The sequence below is a fragment of the Thermobia domestica genome, chromosome 4 (genome assembly GCF_964235325.1).
Source record: "Thermobia domestica chromosome 4, izTheDome1.hap1.1, whole genome shotgun sequence".
NCBI classification, from domain to species: Eukaryota; Metazoa; Arthropoda; class Insecta; order Zygentoma; family Lepismatidae; genus Thermobia; species Thermobia domestica.
The window spans coordinates 316,071,725-316,094,666 of record NC_137457.1 but is presented as its reverse complement, the minus strand read 5'-3'; the positions used below and the strand labels follow the sequence as shown (position 1 = coordinate 316,094,666).

The 22,942-nt window shown below is 38.3% G+C and overlaps 1 protein-coding gene across 7 annotated transcripts in view; it reads left to right on the top strand.

Annotated features, from left to right (window-relative positions):
• Npc1a (Niemann-Pick type C-1a) overlaps window positions 1–22,942 on the top strand; it is a 278,261-nt gene that overhangs the window by 216,739 nt on the left and 38,580 nt on the right. For all 7 annotated transcript variants that reach the window (XR_014131276.1, XM_081756549.1, XM_081756546.1 and 4 more), the window contains 11 exons: window positions 1,216–1,332; window positions 2,578–2,758; window positions 4,539–4,666; window positions 5,732–5,986; window positions 8,672–8,835; window positions 10,870–10,982; window positions 12,772–12,917; window positions 15,981–16,174; window positions 17,811–18,042; window positions 21,261–21,374; window positions 21,541–21,703. Coding sequence is in view for 6 of the 7 variants with exons in the window: in XM_081756549.1 (XP_081612675.1) it covers window positions 1,216–1,332; window positions 2,578–2,758; window positions 4,539–4,666; window positions 5,732–5,986; window positions 8,672–8,835; window positions 10,870–10,982; window positions 12,772–12,917; window positions 15,981–16,174; window positions 17,811–18,042; window positions 21,261–21,374; window positions 21,541–21,703 (1,807 nt within the window). In the remaining variant the exon portion in view is untranslated. The remainder of the gene's footprint in view (window positions 1–1,215; window positions 1,333–2,577; window positions 2,759–4,538; window positions 4,667–5,731; window positions 5,987–8,671; window positions 8,836–10,869; window positions 10,983–12,771; window positions 12,918–15,980; window positions 16,175–17,810; window positions 18,043–21,260; window positions 21,375–21,540; window positions 21,704–22,942) is intronic.

Genomic DNA, 22,942 nt, shown 5'->3' with positions numbered 1-22,942 from the left:
ATGCCACTGCATAGTTACTTTTTGAACATCCGGTACGTCGTGACATCAAATCCAACAGGCATTAGAGGTGATCCTGAGCATTGGCGCACCACACTGCTTGTATCGAGTGTATTCACAAGATATTGATACTGAAGGACCGAGACGAACACGATGCTGAACAATCCTTCCCACTCATTCTGTGGGCATCTCATGCTATCGTGCAGGCCGTAGTAGTAGCGGTACCCGTCGTCTCTCAAAGAAGGCTTAACATTTCGGCATACATGTGGTCTGGCATTATCTTGCTGAAATGTGACGTTCGGAGTTGTCTGAAATGTGACTTTGGCCTCAAGTTATTCCCTGATGTAGTGCCGTTTCAGATTGTTAGTGGTACGGTGTTGTACCAAATGGCGTTCGGTCTGCCGTTTGGCTACCGTGATATTTGATAATGCACTCTGGCAAACAGTTGGAGCAGAACTTGTTAAAACGACCATCTGCTCACCTATTGTAGTGCGAGGAGTTTGCAGTTTTACGTCAAAAAATAAAATAAAATAAAAAAAAAATAAACGAAAGGCAAAATGTGTCACGAATGTAACGAGCCATCGATTCAGACAAGTCCACATCCGTTACCGTGGTCTAACGTCGAGCTAACATTGTGAATGGCTGTACGATCCGTGACCTCCATCTGACAAGATGTCTGTCACCCTGTGGGATCAACTGCCGACTATGTACAGTTATTTTATCGATTGCTTTCACATACAATGGCCTGTGCCCTGGTAGCATGCTTTGTATGGAAACGAATATTATAGCATGAGAAGCAGTCAGACTGACCGTGTGACCCCGTTTGAACGCATGCTTTTGCTTACATTGCACCCTTTAAGTGGACGAGATATACTAACGCTTCTTGTTTGTTTATTCGCGCTCCATTTGAGTACTCTGGTACGTTACTACTTCGTGTACCAAACCAAAGATGCTACTGCCCCGCGTTATCCCCGTTTCCGTTGTAATGGTACAAATCCTTCGAGTAGACGTATTGCCTTCATTCCTCCTTGATATTGCAGTTTTCGTGAGCAGCAGTGCTTATATGAAATGCTTTCGTCTTTAATCAAAAAGACACCAACCCTATGTAAGCAAGAGAAAAGTGTGTATATACGGTTGCGTAAATATAACTTCCAAATATTTAGTGTCAGGTGTGTTATGGTGACTCAGTAATTATATAAATTATTTTTACTTTTTCAGGTTGACAGCAAGATAACCCTTGGCTTAGGTGGAGTACTCATCGTGCTTGCGTCCGTTGCCTGTTCTATTGGGCTATTTGGATACATAGGTGTCGCTGCAACGCTTATTATTATCGAGGTGAGTAACCGAACTATTATCATTATTATTATTATTATTATTTTATTATTATTACTAAGCAAAGAGATCTTACTAAACGCTTGCAGGGACGTGGGTTTAGAAATAAATGCAAAGAAAACTAAACACATGGAAGTTTGTTGAAATCGTAATACAGCATATTATGGATGCGTTAAAATATCAAATAATACTTTCGACAAACTGGATACTTTCAAATATCTAGGATCAATATTAACAGACCAAAATGATAATCACCAATACATATAGTAGAAGTAAATCTTACGTTCATTTATTTTAAAAGTGTATGAATGTACAGTGTACATAATTTTAGGTTTCATGTAGTAAAATTTGTCTGTGTACAATATTTTCAACGAACTCTAAAAGTTCGTTACTGAATTCTCTGTCTGTGGGTGTGTCTGTCTGTTATTTGCGATTTTTTCAATTTTGAACCGCGCATTCGATACAGCATCAAAAACTACCAGAGAAAGTGATCAAATTTTTCGCGTAACTCCTACCGTTCCCGAGATATTGGCCAAAAAATGGCCGATTTCCAGAGATTTAAGGAGCCATATCTCGGGAACCGTAAGTCACACAGAGATCGTATTGGTATTGATCAATATCTAAGAGGATGGTGAACATTTTAATACCGTGGTCACTGATTGTCTACTGGCCAACTGGCCACCGTTCCCCAGATATTGGCCAAAAAGTTCGAATTTCTAGATATTTAAGAAGCCATATCTAGAGAACTGTAAGTCATAGTGAGATGACACTTTGCTAATTTTTGCAAGAAAGAGAAGATGTGGATTAAAAAAAAAAAAATTACTTTTATATCTAGGAACAATGACAGTTCTTCCCGCTCCATCTCTCCATTCTTTTTAAGTTCGTTCTGGCAATGCTCATGAAGCATTCTCAACTGGTTATTCTTGGATTTCCTTTTTCTTTTTTTTTTCTTTTTTTTTTTAACATTAAATACAATACTTAAGAAACATTTATAAAGTACTGGCTTAGGAGTTCAAACAGAATAATATGAATGAGAGTGTTTTTTGTAAATAGTTAATTTTTAATAGTGTGAGTGGAGGGAGGAAGTGAGCAATTATAGAACTTATGCCTGTCTGGCTTTTTTTGTCATTCGATCTTCTCTTCTACCACATTAAGCCGAATAATCGGGAGTCTAGTGTAAAATGTAATAAGGTATTTTATTTTTTAAGTTTCAAAATATTTGAAATGTATTTTCCTTTTCTCTTATAGGTTATTCCATTCCTTGTTCTGGCTGTGGGTGTGGACAACATATTTATTCTGGTTCAAACACACCAAAGGGAAGCCAGAAGACCGAATGAAACCCATGCGCAACACATTGGCCGCGTATTGGGACAAGTGGGGCCATCCATGTTGTTAACTAGTATTTCCGAGTCTTGCTGCTTTTTCCTTGGTAAGATACACACTGAAGAATCTTATTAATAGTTTACAGGAAATGCATTATATATGAACTGAGTGTTAGTTGTACAGGGATGCGTATCGCTCCCTAGGTTCTTGGCGCAATCTGAAACATTTTTTTTTTCTAGACAGATCTCTCTATTCATTTCTAGAAACATTTAGTATTACTTATTGATTAGTACGGATTTGTGTTTATTAGTTCCGCTCCCCCCCCCCCCCCAATCCTCCTCTATGTAGATTGTATAAATTTTAACACTTACAGTGCTGAGCCTTTTTATATGGTCTCATCATTTAACTATCGTCTGTGCATCCTTCTAGTCAAGGTTCTAAGACTAAAAATAAGATAACTTAATAAATACAAAGCAAGAATTTGTACAAATAGCTGCAAACATATTAAATTACAAATAAAGACTTGAGTAAAGGGTTACACGAAAACCAGTGAAAGGTAATGAGTTTACAAATTTCATGATAAACCTTGGGAGCGAAACCGTTACAAAAAAGAAGCTTGTATTTCTTCGAATTGTTAGTTGAAAAATACTAATGGAAGTGCTAAAAGCATAAAAAGTGTTCTTGAAATCAGGCAGGTTCTAGAATTCTTTTTGCCTCATTTTCTTTAGAGGAGAGACAAAAACAGAGTCCAGCTTGGAAGAGGTAAGTGCTGTGAACATGACTCCCGCGCAAATCGAAATATTAACAGAAACTAAAAGGAAGAGGGTTCAAAGATAAGCTTATTTTTATATATTAAGATGTCTTTCATATATATATATATATATGAGAGAGAGAGAAATTACAGTAGAAAATAAGAGCGAAAAAAGGGAGGAAGTTTCAGGGAACTGAATGGAAAATATTGAATAAGTAAGTGATAATAGATGTGTACTATGTAATGAAGATGTTTATGAAATGCAAGTGAGTATGACGAAGGGTTTATAGTACTAAAGAAATTGAGGGAAGAAAAGAATGTTCATTGATTCTGATCGTTCTCTTGAAAAAGAAAGTAAACGAAAAAATTAATTGTAGGAAACAAGTAGTTGAATGGTGACATAAGTCGAACTGCAGACAGTAAGCAATTTTAAGCCAGAACAGATTACAAAATTAAGTTACAATTTGATTAAGTTAGTTTGTTCTCAAATAACCAAATCCTGAGACGAATATTCGGACCCAAGAGGGACGGGAATGAGGAATGGCGGAAACTTTACGACGAATTGCACAATTTATACCGCTCACCAAGCATTCTTAGGGTCATCAAGACTAGGAGGCCGGAAGGAAGTAGGAATGCTTTCAGTTATAACTGGAAATCCAATCTGAAAACGACCATTAGGAAGACCTAGGCGCAGATGGGAGGACAATATTAAGATGGATCTCGCAAAAATAGTAATACAAAGTAGAAACTGGATCCAGTTGGCTAAATATAGAAGTCAATGGAGAGCGTTTGTGAACGCGGCATTGAATCTCCAGCTTCCATAGGCCATAAAGTGAGTGAGTGAGTTGGTAGGGTTTGGGTTCAGGAATGGATAGGGGACAAAAAAGCTATGAGCTTACTTCGGATGTGGCAGAAGTTGTACACTTAAAGTATATGAGGAACGTAGATTTTGACTCTTACAGAAGTGCGATGTAAAAAAATAATTGTGAAGTCTGTTATGGAGAAATCTTAAATGAATTATACCTTGCAAAGAGTTTTTAAACTAAATATTGTGCTGTAAAATTTCGATCTGATTCCCATTTTACACATTATTTGAAACTTGAGAAATTCTTCACAACTTCTGTCTTATTTGCAGGTGCCTTGTCTGATATGCCTGCTGTTCGAGCTTTTGCGTTATACGCTGGTATGGCTCTTCTGATGGATTTCTTATTCCAGATCACATGCTTTGTTAGTCTGTTAGCTTTGGATGCAGCACGCCAGTCCGTAAGTAATAGTATCAGTCCCAGTTTTTGTTAAAGAATTTTAAAGATCTAATAAGATCTAATCCTTATTATACAGCATTCCAAAAAAAAATTCAAATTTATAAACTTTAATCGAGTATACTTTTTGAAGTAAGAATTATAGACATGATATTTGTGGCAAAAGTTAACGTTATCTATGGAAATATTTTGAGAATAAAACCAATGAGACAAATCGTAATGTTGAATTTTAGTAATTGTTTAAATGACCACAAATGTAATTTAAAAAAATGTATAATCAGTTGCGAAGAACAGAAAAAAGAACTATTCGTTGTAATTCTTAGTATAAATGTTTAGTACTCATCAATATTTATCGGATGGGCAGGCTGTTTATAACAGGCTTCGGTCGTCAGTGTGGTTCACAGGATCAGAAGGATAAGGTCATTGTACCTCCGTTTGCCAAACTTGATTTGGATGCTCCTCTGAAATTTTCACAAATTTTTGTATACGGTTCAGGCGCATCCAAAATAAATAAATAACCGTCCTTATAATGTATTTTTAGATACAAATAACTACTGTAATAATTTCTGGATTTTTCATTTTATACAAACTATAGCTCCATCCTGACGAAAGTTTTCATCAGCCGTATCAAATATCTTCTGCATACTTCCTTAAAGCTCCCCCGTGGCTATACAGTTACCATAGACATCTTAGGCTCAGGAGACTAGAGCTCAATATTCATAGGAATTCATGATTTGGATCTCACGTTAAGTTGTAAGTCCACGTCTCTCAGAGCCTCGGTGCTGGAAACTCCAAATAAATAAAAAGTTTAATCTTTGTATTTAAAGTGATAAGCTTACAGACGAGCATATAAAAAATATATATATTCAGTGATAAGGTTACACACAAGCGTATGAAAATACATTCTTCTTAAAGTGATAAGGTTACACACGAGCGTATAAAAAAATACATTATTCTTAAAGTGATAAAGTTACACAGGAGCATATAAAAAATATATTCAGTGTTAAGGTTGCATCGTAAAAGAAAAGTTCTCGTTCTTATTATCATTTTTCCTGTCTTTCTCTTTTAGGCTAACCGGTTGGATGTATGCTGTTTCGTTCAGGGAGCTAAGAGAGACCCCGTCGGAGCCTCTGAAGGAGTTTTGTATAGATTTTTCAAAGCATGTTACGCTCCCTTCTTGATGAACAGTGCAGTCCGAGCCTTAGTTACTATAGCGTTCTTCGGATGGCTGTGTACTAGCATAGCTGTGGTGCCTAAAATTGAAGTCGGCCTCGACCAGGAACTTTCCATGCCTGAAGATTCTCATGTTCTCAAATATTTCAAGGTAAGATATTTATCAATTGTTTTGAATGTATGTGGTTCGAGAATAACAGAAACGAATTCACTGAAAACAAATAAAATAGGATTTTCTAATGACCTGATTCGAGTCGAGGAATCGAACCGAAGACTTGTAAAGTTGAAGGCAAACCTAGATTAGAAAAATGAACATTTGTAATTGTATCAGCTATTACGAGTTCATCACTCACTGATAGTTATTTCGTTTAGTAGAGCCATCTACCTGAGAATTTACTTCATAGTTATGGTAACATTCTGTACCGCTTTCGTAAGGGTAGGTATCGTCTTAAATGTATCTACAGTCTCATCTTTGGTGAAGTGGTTTCTAGTGTTGTCATGGTTGCATTTCGAGAATATTAAAGTGTAAAATAGTCAACGATGGGTAGTGTGTGTATTGGAGAGATATCTCTCTCTCCTAGAGTTAATAAGTAATTAGATTTTTTAAATATTCATTGTTTTAGTGTGTATATATTGAGAGTATATTAATTTTAAGTGAAATCAAATTCTTCCGAAGCATTCTAAAATTTGATGGTGTCATAAAGATGATTTATTTTGTCTTGAAATTAATTTATCATTTAATGCGCTGTTTTGTAAGCGAGATAAACTAATCAGTTGATGAGACGAGCCACGTATCGATCCAATTTTTGATTTCTCCATAAGGACGTAAGTGCTGGTGAGCCACTAATCGAAACAAGTGATAGAGGGAGCAATGTCTGGAGAATACGGCTGGTGGGGCAGTGTTGTGACCGACTTTGCGACATGGGTCGAGCATTTTTATGCTGCACTATCCCTTTATCGCGTGTGTCGTTGTATTGCGGGCATTTGTGTTTAAGTGCCTTGTAAACTCATTAATTGCTTTAGATACATATCGCCTGTGATTGTTTCAGTCGGTTTTAGTAGCTTATAATACACTACGCCGAACTGGTACCTCCAAATACAGAATATGACCTTAGAGCTGTGAATATTCGGTTTGGTGTCGACGTAGAAGCATGGCCGGGAAGTTCCCATGATTTTCTGCGCTTGAGGTTATCGTAATGAACCCATTGTTCGTCCCCAGTCACAATGCGATGCAGAAAACCCTTCCGTCTTTGCCTGTCAAGCAGCTACTAACAAACAATCCTAACGATACTGCCAATTCTTCTTGTATTTGACACGAGTCTTCAAGAAGTAATGCCTCCAATTTTTCCACCGCCATGCCGGTCTTTGATGTCAGAGCGTTGAAAGTACTCACGATTCGTTCTTTCAGTAGTAGCTGTCTCTCCATAAGTATTTGAGAGCATTCAATGAGCCTCTGCCGCAGATTTCTTTCTATTGAAATAGAAAATTAAAACCTCCCACAAATACATGAATCGTGTCTCGTAAACTGACACCATTTTCAGTCGAGAATAACTTGACGATTTGGACACAAATCGACTAATGTTTCGATGAGGCCCAAGCTTATTGTGTAATGCCTACGTCTGTTTATTTCGACCACTACTTACCGCTAGAGCTATCTATTGGAAACCGGCGGAAGCAAAGTTGTACACGTAATATGATAATGTATTTGAGACTCGGGAAAACGCGCTTAATCTATTTGGGTTCAACCTAAACTTCAAGAAAAATAATTTGTTAATTAAGATAGTAGGAAGTGTTAATTTATTTCATTTGGAAGTATTAGTCTCTTGAAGTAGTAATATATATATATATATATATATATATATATATATATATATATATATATATATATATATATATAAAATATTGTGACTGAACAGTTTAATCAGATGCTTAGTGTCTCCGGAAACTTCAACAAACCATCAGCCGAGAGATTTTATTTCGTAACATGATTCAATAAACGAAAGAATTACTTAATTCGAACGTGCTAGAATCTTTCATTAAATACGTAGTTTGTCCAATAAATACACGAACTGAGCTAATAGAGTGACCTTAAGTGGAAGTTAGGCCATGCGCGCTTGTTGCTCTGTTGGCAGAGGACCCACTGGAGTGGCAGTAACCGCCGGACCGTTGAGACGAGCGTACAACTGGAGGTGGCATAGTTTTTTTGGTGTACTGTTTTGGTTCGTGTCGACTGGATAATACTGAACAGACGGAACAAGAAGTCAACATCAAATTTTTGGTGAAACTGAGATAAAGCTCTCAGGAAATTCATGAAATGTTGAGGGCTATTTATAGAAATACCGCACGGAAGAAAACAGCTCTTTCGAAGTGGATCAAACATTTCCGTGAAGGCCGTGAAGATTGCAAGAATGAGGCAAGGCCAGGACAAACGTCGACCTTCTGTGTTGGAAAACGTTGAACGTGTGCGGTCTCTTGTGCTTTCCTATCGTCGATTAACTATACGAATGATTGCTGATCAAGTGGATTTAGGAAAATCATCTATGCATACAATTTCAAGAGAACATTGAAACATGAAACAAGACACCTGAAGAACCTGACTTCTGAAGACTTCCAGGGATGTTTTCAACAATGGATACGGAGGTGGGGCAAGTGTATTGTTACAAATAGGGAGTACTTTGAAGGGATAAGATTGATATACCCTAATTTTGTAAAGTACAGTGTTATGGCATCAGCTCGCGTATTTATTGGACAGACCACTTTCATGGTGAAGATTCCTTGTGAAACGTTATTTAATTTTCACACAAACACGATATATTTTTCTTTTATTTTTTTGCAGTTTCTCCATGACTATTTGTCCATTGGGCCGCCCGTATACTTCGTTGTAAAGGACGGATTAGAGTACTCGAACACTGACGTACAGAATCTTATATGTGGTGGTGTAAATTGTAACAGCGACTCTCTAACAACACAGGTGTATCTAGCATCTAAACGTCCCCATAGGTGAGTTAAATTTCAGTTTTTATATATAAAATATATGAAATACAGTGAAGCCTGTCTATGTTGGCCACCATTTGTTCCACTGCGAAGCAGTCAATTTAAAGGAAATACGTTATTTTAGAACTATAGGGCGTAATAAGCACTTCTAATGTCCCTATTAATTATTATCGTTGTACAGCATCTGTATTTTAAGTAATGACAATATTTTTGTCCTGACGTGACTATGTCAGAGCGCGCTGGGTCCGTTTGGAGTCGGTAGTGGGGCGGTTTGACCTTGAAAGCGCTCTAAGCGACAGTTGCCTGCTGACTTCCGTTGAACCATGATCACGTGTGGCGTAGACGTCTGCGAAAAAATGTGTGGAAGAGCAGAATGCAGGACAGCGCACATTGAACAGTTACGCAATCAAATTTTGTGTTCGCCTTGAAAACTCTGGTGCATCAACGTTGGAAATGATTCAACAAGCGTACTTCAGTGCAAGTTAGCTCAAGTTTTATGGTGGCACAAAATGTTTGAAGAAGGCCGGGAGAGTATGGAGGACGAATCTCGTGCAGGTTGCTCGTCAACCTCAAGAACCGGAGGCAGCGAACAACGTATGCGAGGTTCTTAACTCGGACCGGCGTTTAAGTATTCGTTTTATCGCGGATACGCTAGGAATCGATAAAATGGTTGTTCACAAAATCATCACTGAAGATCTTGGGGTGAGGAAGATTTGCGGCAAGCTCGTTCCGAAAGTTTTGACGAACCAGCAAATGCAAAACCGTGAAGTCATTTCGAAAGATCTCATGGAACGCATTAAAAAAAGTCATTAGGGGAGATGAAAGTTGAATCTTCGAGTATGACCCCGAAACAAAACAGCAGAGCACCGAATGACACACACTTCGCAGTCGCCTAAAAAAAGCCTGTCCAGATCCAGAATCAAAGCATTGCTGATTGTGTTTTTCGACAACAAATGTGCGGTCCACTCGGAATTTGTGCCTGAAGAACAGACAGTCAATGGCATCTTCTACGTGGAAGTGTTGAAAAGACGAGTCAATCGAGTGTGACCAGAAATTGCTGCCGATTGGAAGCTCCATTATTACAATGCGCCATGTCACATCTGCTTCGTGGTTACAGAGTACCTGACGAAAACTGGCATCACAACGATTTATCAGCCTCCCTACAGCCCCGACCTTGTCCCTGCAAACTTTTTCCTCTTTCCCAGAGTGAGAAAAGCCCTCAAGGGACACTACCACAGAACCCTGGATACTATCAAAGCGGTTTGCACGCGTGCTATGAAGGCTGTTCTAGGTGCTCACTTTCAGGGAGCGTGCAAAGGCTGGAAAATTCGCTTGCAGAAGTGTATTGACGCTCAACGTTTGTAGCGATATCGATAATAAATATTGTTTTTAGGATTTATTCTCATTACTTAAAATACAGACCGTATATTAGTTTGTGATTTATAAATAATGTTTAAATTTATTTCTGGAATATGAAACTCTTATATAATATCTAATTTCGTCGTTCATACACCATTTACATGTAGTAATTTCAACATATTAAATAGTTCCAAAACACCACAGTTCATTGGTTTAACTTTACTGTCTTCCACCAATGACGATAGATGAAAATAGTCAGATCAAGTGTTAGTTCCACGAAATGCTCAACACATCCACTGTTTCTAGCCTGCCGCTCTCAGCAATGAAATGCATGGCCACTTTTGAATACAGAGGTAGTGACAGATATGAGAGAACGAAAAAAAAGCATAGTTTGCGTGTACAGTCTTTTTATTTTTTCCACTGTCACTTATGTATATGTATGTCCGTCACTATCTTTGTATTCATAGTCTGATGAAGCTAAAGTGGATAGTTGGTGAAACTATTATACGTTAATAATTTTTACAATAAACTTAATTGTTTTGCTCAGCGATTAGTTTAAATCTTTTCTTTTTTAAATTTAATTTTAATTGTTTTTTTTTATTTTTTTAAATTTTAGTAGTAGTTAATTCGTAGTATGTGGAAGGCACATATGTTTTACCATAACTTGTTTTTTCTTCACAGATCCTACATAGCACGGCCTGCGTCTTCGTGGATTGATGATTATTTTGATTGGGCAACGTCAGGAGCATGTTGCAAGTACTACAAGGGTAACAATTCCTTCTGTCCACACGAGAGTAAGTATGCACTCCCAACGTTTTTCTACAAAAGAAGTTCATAAATTAATGAAACATTTTTTCTCCGATTTGTCAAATTTCCATTTGCACCTTACGTCATGTGATTAGAAAGTTTTAAGACTAAGCTTGTAATTTAAAAATGGCAGTACTTACACTCTATTATTTCAACGGTGTTTCCACTCTGGAAGTATTCCTGAAAATTATCTTTCGTAAGGGTGTGAAGAACTCTCTCCGTATTTGATTGGATGTCTTCAATTGTCAAATCTCTTCCCTTAAAGCGACAATTTTAATTTAGGAACCAGAAGTCGACAGAGACCAAATCAGGTGTCAGGGGAATAGGAGGTAGCGGAAGCACAGAAATGTTGAATTTGGCCAGAAATTCCTAGATCGATAACGCACAATATGCCGGTCCGTTGTGGTGGAAAACCTAGTTCTTGCCTTACAGAGCAGACCTTTTCCTCCGCAAATTTTCGTGCAAATGCTGAAGGACACTTCTTTAGTATTCCTGGTTGACTGTCTGCCGCCTAGGGGAAAATTCATGTTGCACGATACCAGTATAATCGGGGGAGGGGGGGGGGGGAAGAAAGAAAAAAATCGCCTTTACATTCGACCGACTTTATCGTACTTGTCTTTGGTCGTGGTGAATCTGGACTATTCCACTGAGAAGATCGGGCCTTCGATTCTTTGTCATACCCATAAATCCATGTTTCATCACCTGTTATTACCTAATTAACAATTCTGGGTCCGTTTCGGTCCGATTAAGCAGGTTTTGGGACACTTCAAGTCTGTGTTGTTTCTGCTCCTCTGACAACAATTTCGAAATGAATTTCGCGGACACTCGATGCATGCTCAAATCGTCAATTTAGACTGACTGAACCGCGTTGAAACTTAAATTGAGGTCATCTGTCTTCGTAATTTTAAGTCTACGGTCCGAGTGCACTAAATCGCGAACTTTTAGTATTTTTCCTTGGTTTTTGACGTGGAAGGCCGACTGAGTCGCGGCTATCTTTGAATCTGTTAAACAAGATAAACACGTTTGACTGGCTCAGATATTTATCTCCCAAATCGGTATTTGAGAGTTCATGTCTCCGAAGCACATTTCCCGGTTTTAAAACAATATTTGACACAAACACGTTCAGTTTTTCATCCATTTTGCACAATTAATAATCCGCCACGTCACACACACGCCCGCAATTAACAAGTTGCTACGCTGTATTGAACAAAGATATCGCAGTAATTCTTACAGTCGTATCAAGGTCGCACAAAGCCAACGCTTTCATGCTGATGGACAATTATATCTACTCTTGAGCAGTGGCGCGCCATCTACCTTAAATCTTTCCATCACACCACATATTTACATCTTTTAATGGGTCATAATTCCAAATTACTAAATCTTAAGTCAGAAGAAATCTTGGAAATTCAACAAAATATTTTGAGTGAGATGTGTCAGGTAATTCAACTGATTGGCTGATCGATAGGAATAAGTTGGTTGCATTTGATTATCAGAGAATTGGATAGATCGCTGTGTTGCCAGGAGGAAATTAGCATATTTGATCAGAAGTCAGGGAATGTGAAATCAGAGTTGATTACGTTATAGAGTAGTTAGTAATTCTGACTTGTCAAGAAAAGTCAGGATATTTGACTTAAAATGTGGAAGAAATCAGAGTTTACGTGGGCAGGAAACATTTCATTTCAGACAATCAATCTTCATGAAGAATTTACATGAATTTAAGAATAATTGCTTAATTTTGTAATTAGTTAAGCATAAATCCTACATCTTTCATTGTAGATTATGGTTGCGAAAATTGCAAGATAGGAATGAACGAACAGCATAACCGCCCTGACAAAGTATCTTTCGAGAAGTATCTTTCATACTTTTTGCAAGACAATCCATCTGCAGATTGTTCCAAAGCTGGCCACGCAGCATATGCACAGGTAAGTCAATATGTTTAACTTGGTTTTAATTAAAATTGTGACGATTTCTCAAACTTTCTATTTTAGGTTAGTGACGAAGAAGTTCGGTCAGAGCAGTCTTCCGTCATGCTGGTGATTTCTGAAGTTTTGGATGGTTAAAATAGACTTCTTTCTTACTGACGTACAGGGTTTGTATGATAAGTAATGAGACCAGGTCTGGAAACATTGTTTTATTGATCTGATCTGTACAGGGACTTAAAAGCTTTCGAAGTACTCTCCTCTTGCGTCGATGCACTTCTGCAATCGATGTTTCCACGCTGCAAACGCCCCCTGGAAGTCAGCAGCCGGCATGTCCTTTAGAAATGTGGTCACGGCTGCTTGGATGGCTGTGACGTCTGCAAAACGGGTTCCTTTCAAGCGTGGCTTCAGCTTCGGGAAGAGGAAGAAGTCGGCCGGGCTCACATCTGGGCTGTAGGGTGGTTGTGGAAGGACTTCCACCCCAATCCGGGTCAAAAAGGAGGTCACTAAGAAGGCGGTGTGGGCAGGGGCATTGTCGTGATGCAACTTCCACCGGCTAGCGATCGCCGGTCTTTTCCGCTTGACGCTCCTGTGCAGTCTCTCAAGGACTTGTTTGTAGAAGGCGGCGTTGACGGCTTGTCCTTGGGGTACAAACTCCTTGTGGACCACCCCCACATTGTCAAAAAAAACAATCAACATTGTTTTCACCTTTGACTTCGACATTCTGGCCTTCTTGGGGCGCGGGGACGCAGGAGTGTGCCACTCCGCGCTTTGACGTTTCGTTTCAGGGTCGTACTGGAACACCCACGACTCGTCACCTGTTATGACGTCATCTTCAAAGTTAGGGTCACTGTTCATGAGGTTCAACAGTTCCTGACAACAATCAACACGTCGTTGCTTTTGTTCGTCAGTCAACACTCGCGGCACCAGTTTCGCACAGATTTTTCTCATTCCCAATTGTTCCGTCACAATCTTGTGCACTGTTGTGTGGTTCATATCGAGTTCATCAGCAATCAATCTCAACGATAATCGACGGTCTGAGTTCAGGAGATCCCTCACTTTTGCCACAGTTTCGTCCGTAGTCACTGTTGTCGGGCGTCCAGCCCTCTCCAGATCCTCAACGCTTTCCCGGCCGTTCCGGAACGCACTGTGCCAACGAAACACCTGGGCTTTGGATAGGGCTTCCTCTTTGTAGGCCTCCGTGATGAGAGAAAGCGTCTGAGTAGCCGTTTTCCCCAGGCGAACGCAAAATTTGATCGCATAACGCTGTTCGATGGAACCCTCCATGTTTGTTGATTTTCCGCCGTGACAAGAATGTTCACAAGGGCTTTGTCCAAGGCTTGTCCGCGCTCCACTAAGGCTCGGAGCCAACTGACGCGCGGTGCGTTGCTTTGCTCGGACCCCCCCCCTACATCCTCCATCACCGACAAACCCGCTCCAGCGACACGCGCGCCGCGGCGCGGCGAGTCTCATTACTTATCATACAGACCTTGTACAGTAGCGTATTTAAGGGGGAGGGGGGCTTTCGTGCTTGAGCCCCCTCCCCGAAATATTACTTACTATAGTAAATTATATGAAATATCCTACAGAATTTTCACATTTTCAGGCAAAGCCTCCCCCGAAAGTTATGAAAGCCCTCCCCCCGAAACAATCGTAAATACGACACTGACGTATGTTCATGTTCTGAAGCGTCATTGGGTTATGTTCAAAGTAATTTTCTGTCATGCTGGCAATGATGATTTCTGAAGACTTGTAAGGCAAAAGCATTCTTTTGTCTTAACTGGCGATGACGGCTTCTGAGACCTTGCTATATGGTCGAACCAATCATCTATGTTGCTGGCAATGATATCATAAGCCATCTTTTGAATTTAACGTCAAACAGGTATGCTGTTTTAGGCTAAAGCAGACGGATTATTAATGGAACTGAATGATAGTGGAATTATCACAGTATTGCGAGCGGTAATAATGTTTAGAAAGAAATGTAAGCGAAGGAGTGTGCTTTTTTAAAGAAATGTGTTTACTCACCACAAAAAACAAAATGTTCTTCTAAGTAGCGCTTTCGGAAGATCCTTCTTCCATCCTCAGCTTAAAAATCCAATTCGAAGAGGATTTAAATCATGGAGGGGAATGTGGATAGGTAAAAAATGGTTAAAGGGATTTAAAAAATGTGAAGTAAATTTTCTGTCAAAAATGAACTCACGCAAATGGTCACTCACTCGTCACTGTTCTTTTTTTTATTTTTTATTTACCTTCCAGACGGCGGATATATGTAGTAAAAAGACGGCTCCAAATCACATTGATGTCTTCTTTATCTAAATTGAGTGTAGGTTTCTCTTCATGAATGTAATAGAATTCTTTAATTTTTCGTTCAATTTGCTGTTTTTGCTTTCCCTATTAAACATTAATCCGCAATGCTGTTGTTATAGTTTTTAAGATGCGCTGCCAATCCGAATAACTGTTGCAAGCTACGAGATTTCGATGTGCGAACGTGCTCATCTATTCTGGTACAAATATTTCTTTTTGTTTGACCTATATGTGCTTTGTTACACTGACATTTCATCTGATAAACGCCACTACTTTGTTGAAGATCTGTAGGAAATGCTTTAAAATTTGTTATATATTTTTCTATGGATTTAGGAGGAAGTGAAATTCTGTATTGCTCTCTTACTGGAATCGAACCTGGGACTATGTACACCAAAGGCACACGCGTTAGCTACTAGACCAGCTGGGAGGGCTCTTTAAGTTTTGTGTGGCGAAGTTGCTTTCTGGAACCTTGCCGTGTGATTTCGTACTCTTTCCTTATATTAGAGCTCCTTCATGGCTAAGCGGTTAGCGTATGTACCTTTGGTGTGAGGAAACTCGGGTTCGATTCCCGGCGGTAGCTCATGTGGTTTGGATTCCACGTTAATCGGTAGGTCCCATCTCATATAGCCTCGCCGCTGAAAGGGACGTTACACTCAAAATCAGCTCAACTCTTTCTTCATACTAAATAGATGTTTTAATCAATAACTGTTCTCAGTTTTCCTCTGTTAGCATATTAATAAATTATTTTCTGTCTTTCTGTAGGGCGTAAACTACGTATTGGATAAAAAGAACCTATCACATGCGAAGGCGAACTATTACATGGCTTACCATACTATCTTAAAGTCTTCTGAAGATTATTATGAAGCTCTGAGATCTGCGAGGAAAATAGCTGCCAACATTACTGATATGATCGCTGCACGAAGTAACAGGACAGATGTTGAAGTATTTCCATACAGGTAAGGAGAAAATAGCAACAGGACAGATGTTGAAGTATTTCCATACAGGTAAGGAGAAAATAGTAACAGGACAGATGTTGAAGTATTTCCATACAGATAAGGAGAAAATTGCAAATTCGTTCATATTATTGAGGCAGAGTCATAGAGAAAAAAAATCAAATAAGAAATGTAGGTGTAAAGCGTCCAAGTGGACACAATCTTGGAATGATGATACGTCATAATATCACGTTAAAAGAGAGCATTTCAGATGGAAGAAGGCAAAACTAATTGAGTGGATTAGGCGGTAAGGATACTGGAGAAAGAAAAACACTAAGAAATAAGGGAAATTTATATATCTATACGAGAATGGCAAAACATATGTACACTTGTACAGTCAGTAGCGAAAGTTCTTTCCGTTTATTGCAATTAGTTTCGTAAATAACTTCAGAATGGAAGGACAATTTGAGTTGTTCTTAGTAAATTAAAAACAATGTAATTTTCTGTACGTTCTAATCATGCCTCCATTATTTCCAAAACAAATTTTATCAGACAGAAAGAACTTTTGAACAGGGAAACAAATTACAACCTTGTGGACTGAAAGTATTTTAAATTCGTAAGGTTGTAATTTGCTTGCAGTTAAAAGCCTGACATACTAAAAACCATACACAATTTACCATTTTCCTTTTGCTTGTTTTTCGAAAGTGAAAGGAGATAATAAAATGCAACTTATCACAATCATAGATGATGTTATTCTACAACAGAAAATATAAACTTGAACCTGGAGAATTTTCAGTGTTGCCATCTGTAGAAATTACATTGTTGCCAGAATAACATTTTCCCCAAAATCTAAGTTAAGACAGCGACTAGAGGAACAAACTCAACTGCATTTTATTACGTATCATGTTTTGGTATCCTGTGACTACTTTTTAAATAACATTATTATTTAATTTTAAGAACTGTATGTTAAAACTATTTTGTTTATTACAAACTAAATACAACTATTATTTAAAAATTAGTTCACGGATTCCAAGACGACATATTACGTAATCAAATGCAGCTGAATTCGTTTCTCTAGTCGCTGCCTTAACTTAGATTTTGCGAGAATTATTATTCTGGCAACACTAATTTCTGTAGATGGCAACACTAATTTATGTAGATGGCAGCACTGAAAATTCTTCAGGTACACTCACGTCCAAAATTATTGTCGCATGTCTATAAATATGTTGTTGTAGGAATATAATTTGATAGCAAATTCGCTCGGTATTTCTTATGAGATTATTAATCTCCTACCGAATGCACAAGCCTAAGAATAAGAACAATAAAACGAAAATAAAATTTTCTTGGCCATTTAGCAAAATTTTGTTTTACTCATTCTTATTTTCGTATTTATAATTCTTTACCTATGAAATTTACAACAAATATACATTTCCCGATTATACACAGTATTAAAGGTACCCTGGAAAATCATTATCAAATTATATTCTTACAAGAAGACAGTTATAAATATGCGACAATCATTTTGGACATGAGTGTCCATATTTCCTGTTGTAGAATAACATTGTGATGTAATTATCATACTTGACCTATCAGTGCTTGTAATCTTAGCTTCTGGTGAGATTAATAAGTTATCATAACTTTTAATTCCTTTCTTTTCAAGCATTTTCTACGTATTTTACGAGCAGTACCTAACAATGTGGCCAGATACATTGAAGAGCCTTGGTGTGTCTGTCTTAGCAATCTTTGTTGTTACCTTCCTTCTGATGGGTCTAGATTTCGTATCGTCGGTGGTGGTCATCATTACAATTGTCATGATAATAGTAAACATTGGAGGTCTCATGTATTGGTGGAACATATCGCTGAATGCTGTGTCACTTGTCAACCTCGTAATGGTAAGTAGAATTTACTTTTCGTGATTATAATCTTTACTACTACTACTACTATTACTACTATTACTACTACTACTACTTCTTCTTCTTCTTCTTCTCGCTTATGGCATTTACGTCTTAGGGCAATAATTCTCAATCCTTTTTTTTTTTTTTTTTTTTTTTTTTTTTTTTTTTTTTTTTTTTTTTTTTGACTGACGACGCACTTCTTTCATATTTTATTATGAATAATAATAGTATTGGGATGGCAACTAAGTTCCCGCCGTTTTTGGTGAGGCACCCATGCTCCACACTTCTGAACTTTGCTCATCGAGTGAAGATGCTTCTCTACAGTAGTGTGGGAGCAATCCATTGTCTCTGCCAGTTCCCTTGTTGTTTGACGCGGATTTTCATGCAAAAGGTGGTTCAATCGCTCTTCATCGAACTCAACTGGACGACCAGAACGAGGTGCATCTTTGAGGACAAAATTTCCTTTTTTGAGCTTTGCATACCAATCACGGTCGTCTCTTTCAGCTATAGCACCTACTCCATACACAGCACAAATATTGCGAGCACCTTCTGCGGCCTTAGAACCTTGATTAAAGGCAAAAAGAAGGTGGTGTCGAAAATGCTCATTCTTTTCAACTTGACATTTCATGTTAATGATCTGTAAATAACAAGAAAATGTATCTTAGTAACAACGAAACATATATTTAGGTAGAACAATACATTCTCTTTCGAATGATGTACAACTTCGTGCCACAAGTATTTAATGTCATACATATATTTGCAATTTAAAAACCAGCGGGAACTTAGTTGCCAACCCAATAATATAAATTATAATAGTGTAACACTAAGTTTTTATAATGCAATGACTCCATGTAGTACTGAGCACTATTGCTGCCACTGGAAGCATTGATTGGTATAGTCTGTCCCAAAGTTCATTTGAACTAATTGTTATTGAATTCTTCATGATTTTTAGATTCTAAAATGCCGCGAACCACCTTAGAGGACTATATGACACACCAAAGTGTCACGACACAGTGATTGAGAACCGCTGTCTTAGGGGTAATGTGAAATTAACACACAAACTCTCCTTACCGTTAATGTTGTCTTTGTAGATCAGAGTTCGCTATTTCTTTCAAGTAACCCTACAATTTTCCTCACGAAGCTGGGATAATACCGCAATGTCATCACCATCTGGTGGGTACGAACCTTCAATCACTCTTCTTTCTTCTGACCAGACTCGAAACTGCTTGATTTCACTGATTTCATTCCAGTGCGACTAGGACATTGCCCTAAACACCAAGCTATTTTTAAATAGACATTTTTTAAAAGACTATTGCATTCATAAATTATTATAAATATTTCAGTCATACAAAATACATATATTGTCCATCAAATACATACAATATTGTAATGTATGGTAGACACGGTACACTATTTCTTTTCCCTCACCTTTTTATTATAAAAGTTGTGTGTACACTACGCTACAAATAAATAGTTTCCTCTAAGTTAGACCTCCTGTGCGTAGCAGCGCGGAGGTGGGTTGGTGTCTTCTGCCCAGAGCAGCGCGACGAGAAAGATAGGAATGATCAGCTGGAACTGACGTCTTCTGTCCCTCGACGTGCTCTTTTATAGCAGATTTTGGGCCTGTGGAGGGGTTGTAGGGGTCCTTCGTGGCTCTAAGACTTCTGTCTTGACCATTCTCGTGGAGAAGCACATGTTGTTTACACATATGAGAGGATATTACAATATTGTACTACTCATAACCTCTATTAACGCAATAACCGCAGAAACCAAAGGTGCTGGTGCCACACAAACACTGGTGCATTACTCCAGTCAAAAAGACAGCTTTGAAGACCAATACCAATCATAAGATTTGCAGTAAAGATAGCAAAATAGCTTAACCACTAACTCTTCAGCGTACATGAAATTACGGCGTAGAGTTTATAAAGTGGCCCCACGTAACGTAGTTGCTAACGATATAGTCTTTGCTGCGAGTGGTCCCGGGATCGATTGCCGGTGGAGAAACTCGGTCGAACAAGTGAAAAAACTTTACCAGGCCAGCCGTCCTGAGCGAGGATTTCCTCCCTCACGCCAGGCAAACGCCGAGGTGGTACCTAGCATACAGGTCCCAGGTCGCTTCCTTCCCTTTCCTCGGATAGTGTGATTACCGAGGAACGTCATCTCTCATACGTGACGGGCTAAAATAACCATACATGCCGAAAGGCCGAAACCTAATCCTAAACTTACTGTAAACGATTAGGTCTTCATATAATACCACAAGAACTTCCTTCCGAATTTAACGAATAAATAAATAAAAGGGACAGTGCTACCTTCATGGGAGCAACGTGAACGTAAACGAATAGTGAACGTGAATTTAACCCCAGTTTCCTGGCATAATTGTTAGAAATATTTATCCATTTGTCAGGCGCTAGCAGTGGGTTCGACTCCTTACAATTACGAACACTTCCGTCCAGCCTAATATAAACACAGAATGAGAGGGAAGGGCTACATAAGCCCAAGCAACTGAGAGTGTGACAATGGCGACACTCTACACACCCATACAAACCAATCCTGAAACAACGATAAAAAGATTTTAAGAAAAACCTAATACTTTTTAATAACATTCAAATTGTTGAATACTCTAAATGGGGATATGTAAACTAAATCAATACTAATAATCTAACACCAAATTATGTGAAAGATTAGAATCCATTATTAACGATCCTTAGATGTATAGTTTTGCCGTAGAGAACCTCACTACTGCCAAAACTGATAATTGTTGATTCCTCTATTATTACGCTATTCGTATATTCCTGAGAGACGTTCACTTACTGAAGAGAGATCGTACTAAACCAACAAGAATACACAATACTAGAGTAGATTCATCCATCAAGAGAACATACAAAAGAATCCGGAGACTAATATCAGATATATCTTTGTTTGCACAGGTTCACAACACCCAAATATCCTAATCAGACTATGTGCAACCTTCTGTGGCATTTTGAGCCTAGTACAAACATTCTGTAACACTTTGTTCCCGTTCCAGTTCCCAACACAAATCATGCTTCATTCTTTCGTCTGTGGTAACTATTTGCGGCTGCTCACTGTTTGGTCAAGTTGTGGACTTAATTAAAGGATAAGTGAATGAAACTCATATATTATTAAGTGTGTATGTGTGTAATTTGTGTCTAGGCTAATCTAAAGTATCAATTAAACCTTTATTTATTTATTAACAGGCTGTTGGTATCTCTGTGGAATTCTGCAGTCATCTTGTCCATGCATTTGCCGTCTCAGTAAAAGAGTCGAGAGTCCAGCGAGCAAGAGATTCTCTTATTAACATGGGAAGCTCTGTAAGTATTCAAAATGTTCATTTAAAAGATACGTATACTGCTCTTGCATTAATAAAATACCCATTCTTGTGCGTGGGGTCTCTGTGGTTTATCTATATTTATTTATTATATAACTAGAGATAACTTTTTGTTTTAAAGGTCATTAATGTCTTGTTTTTGTTTGTAGGTTTTCTCGGGCATCACCCTCACAAAATTTGGCGGAATCGTGGTATTAGGTTTCGCAAAATCACAAATATTCCAAGTTTTCTACTTCAGAATGTACTTGGGAATTGTCTTGTTTGGAGCAGCCCATGGCCTTATTTTCCTTCCTGTATTGTTGAGTTATATAGGTAAGTACAAAAAAAAAAAAAAAAAAAAAAATCTACCCTAAACATTCTCTCCGCCTTTAATGCTATGAATGTCTCCAATTATTGTGTTGAGTAATAATATTAATATTGAGTCGAATCAATTCCTCATGTTGTTACCGAATAAAATTAAGATATCTAACAATTTATTTTCATAACAGTACAGGATTATTGTTTTATTGTTACCCCTCTCTCGGTTAGTGTGCTCGCCGAGAGACGTCATAACGGGCCCCTTGTTGACTGTATTATAAAGATTACACGATTAGTAAAGATATTTCTGTGTGTTGTACTTTTCTGGTTGATACGCGGGATTCTGAAAGTAATGCATCCAAGGTGATACCTTTGTGTTTGACGAATAGCATCGATACAGGTATCAGTGGAAAGCTTGCAATGTCAGCTACAAATGGTGACATCATTTTTCAACATGGTCCCCGTTACGGGCAACACACTTTCGCCAAAGCGAAACAAGGGTTTTCATGCCGTCAGCGAAGAATTGTGGTGGCTGCTGGCGACACAATTGTCGAACTGCTGCTTCCACGTCTACATCACAACTGGAACGTTGGCTCTTAAGGCGACCCTTAAGTTTAGATCCTTAATCTGGACAGCTTTAGGGTGTCAGGTTAGACATCTGAATGTCCGCAGTCAGAAATTCAATGACAACCCGCTGTTCCAGCCGGACATCACCACTGGATACCATGCATTTGCCCCATTACTCTGAAACGAGAAGAGATAGAAGGTGCAACAAGTGACATTCTATAGCTTAAACATCAGTGGATTAATCCTAAACAGCTAAGGCATTACGTTCTGAATCATCATCGTAATTTTCTCTTCCATTGCTAGAGGCGCATGCTTATTCTGTGTATATGTATATAATGCTTTCAGGTAAAAGTTATTACTTTTTTGGTTTTCCTTTCTAGTGGACATGGGATCGTTTTTTAATAACTGTTCATGCTTTTTTATCCATAAGGTTTTGAATAATGGATTTTTCAGCATATTTCATCCGTGGGTTTTCACTGCGTGATTTTATAGTAAAGTTAAGTGTGTAAATCTTGCATGTATTGTCGGGATAAGTTGGTAATGGAAGTATGTTTTTATCTTGACCGTTTGGTAATGAAGGTAAATGTGGGACATACACAGATGTATTGGTTTGCGTTTTCTTTTGGGTGCTTACACTTATTAAATATGCTATTGATGATAGTTTCATAATTCTCTACAAGGCTGTAA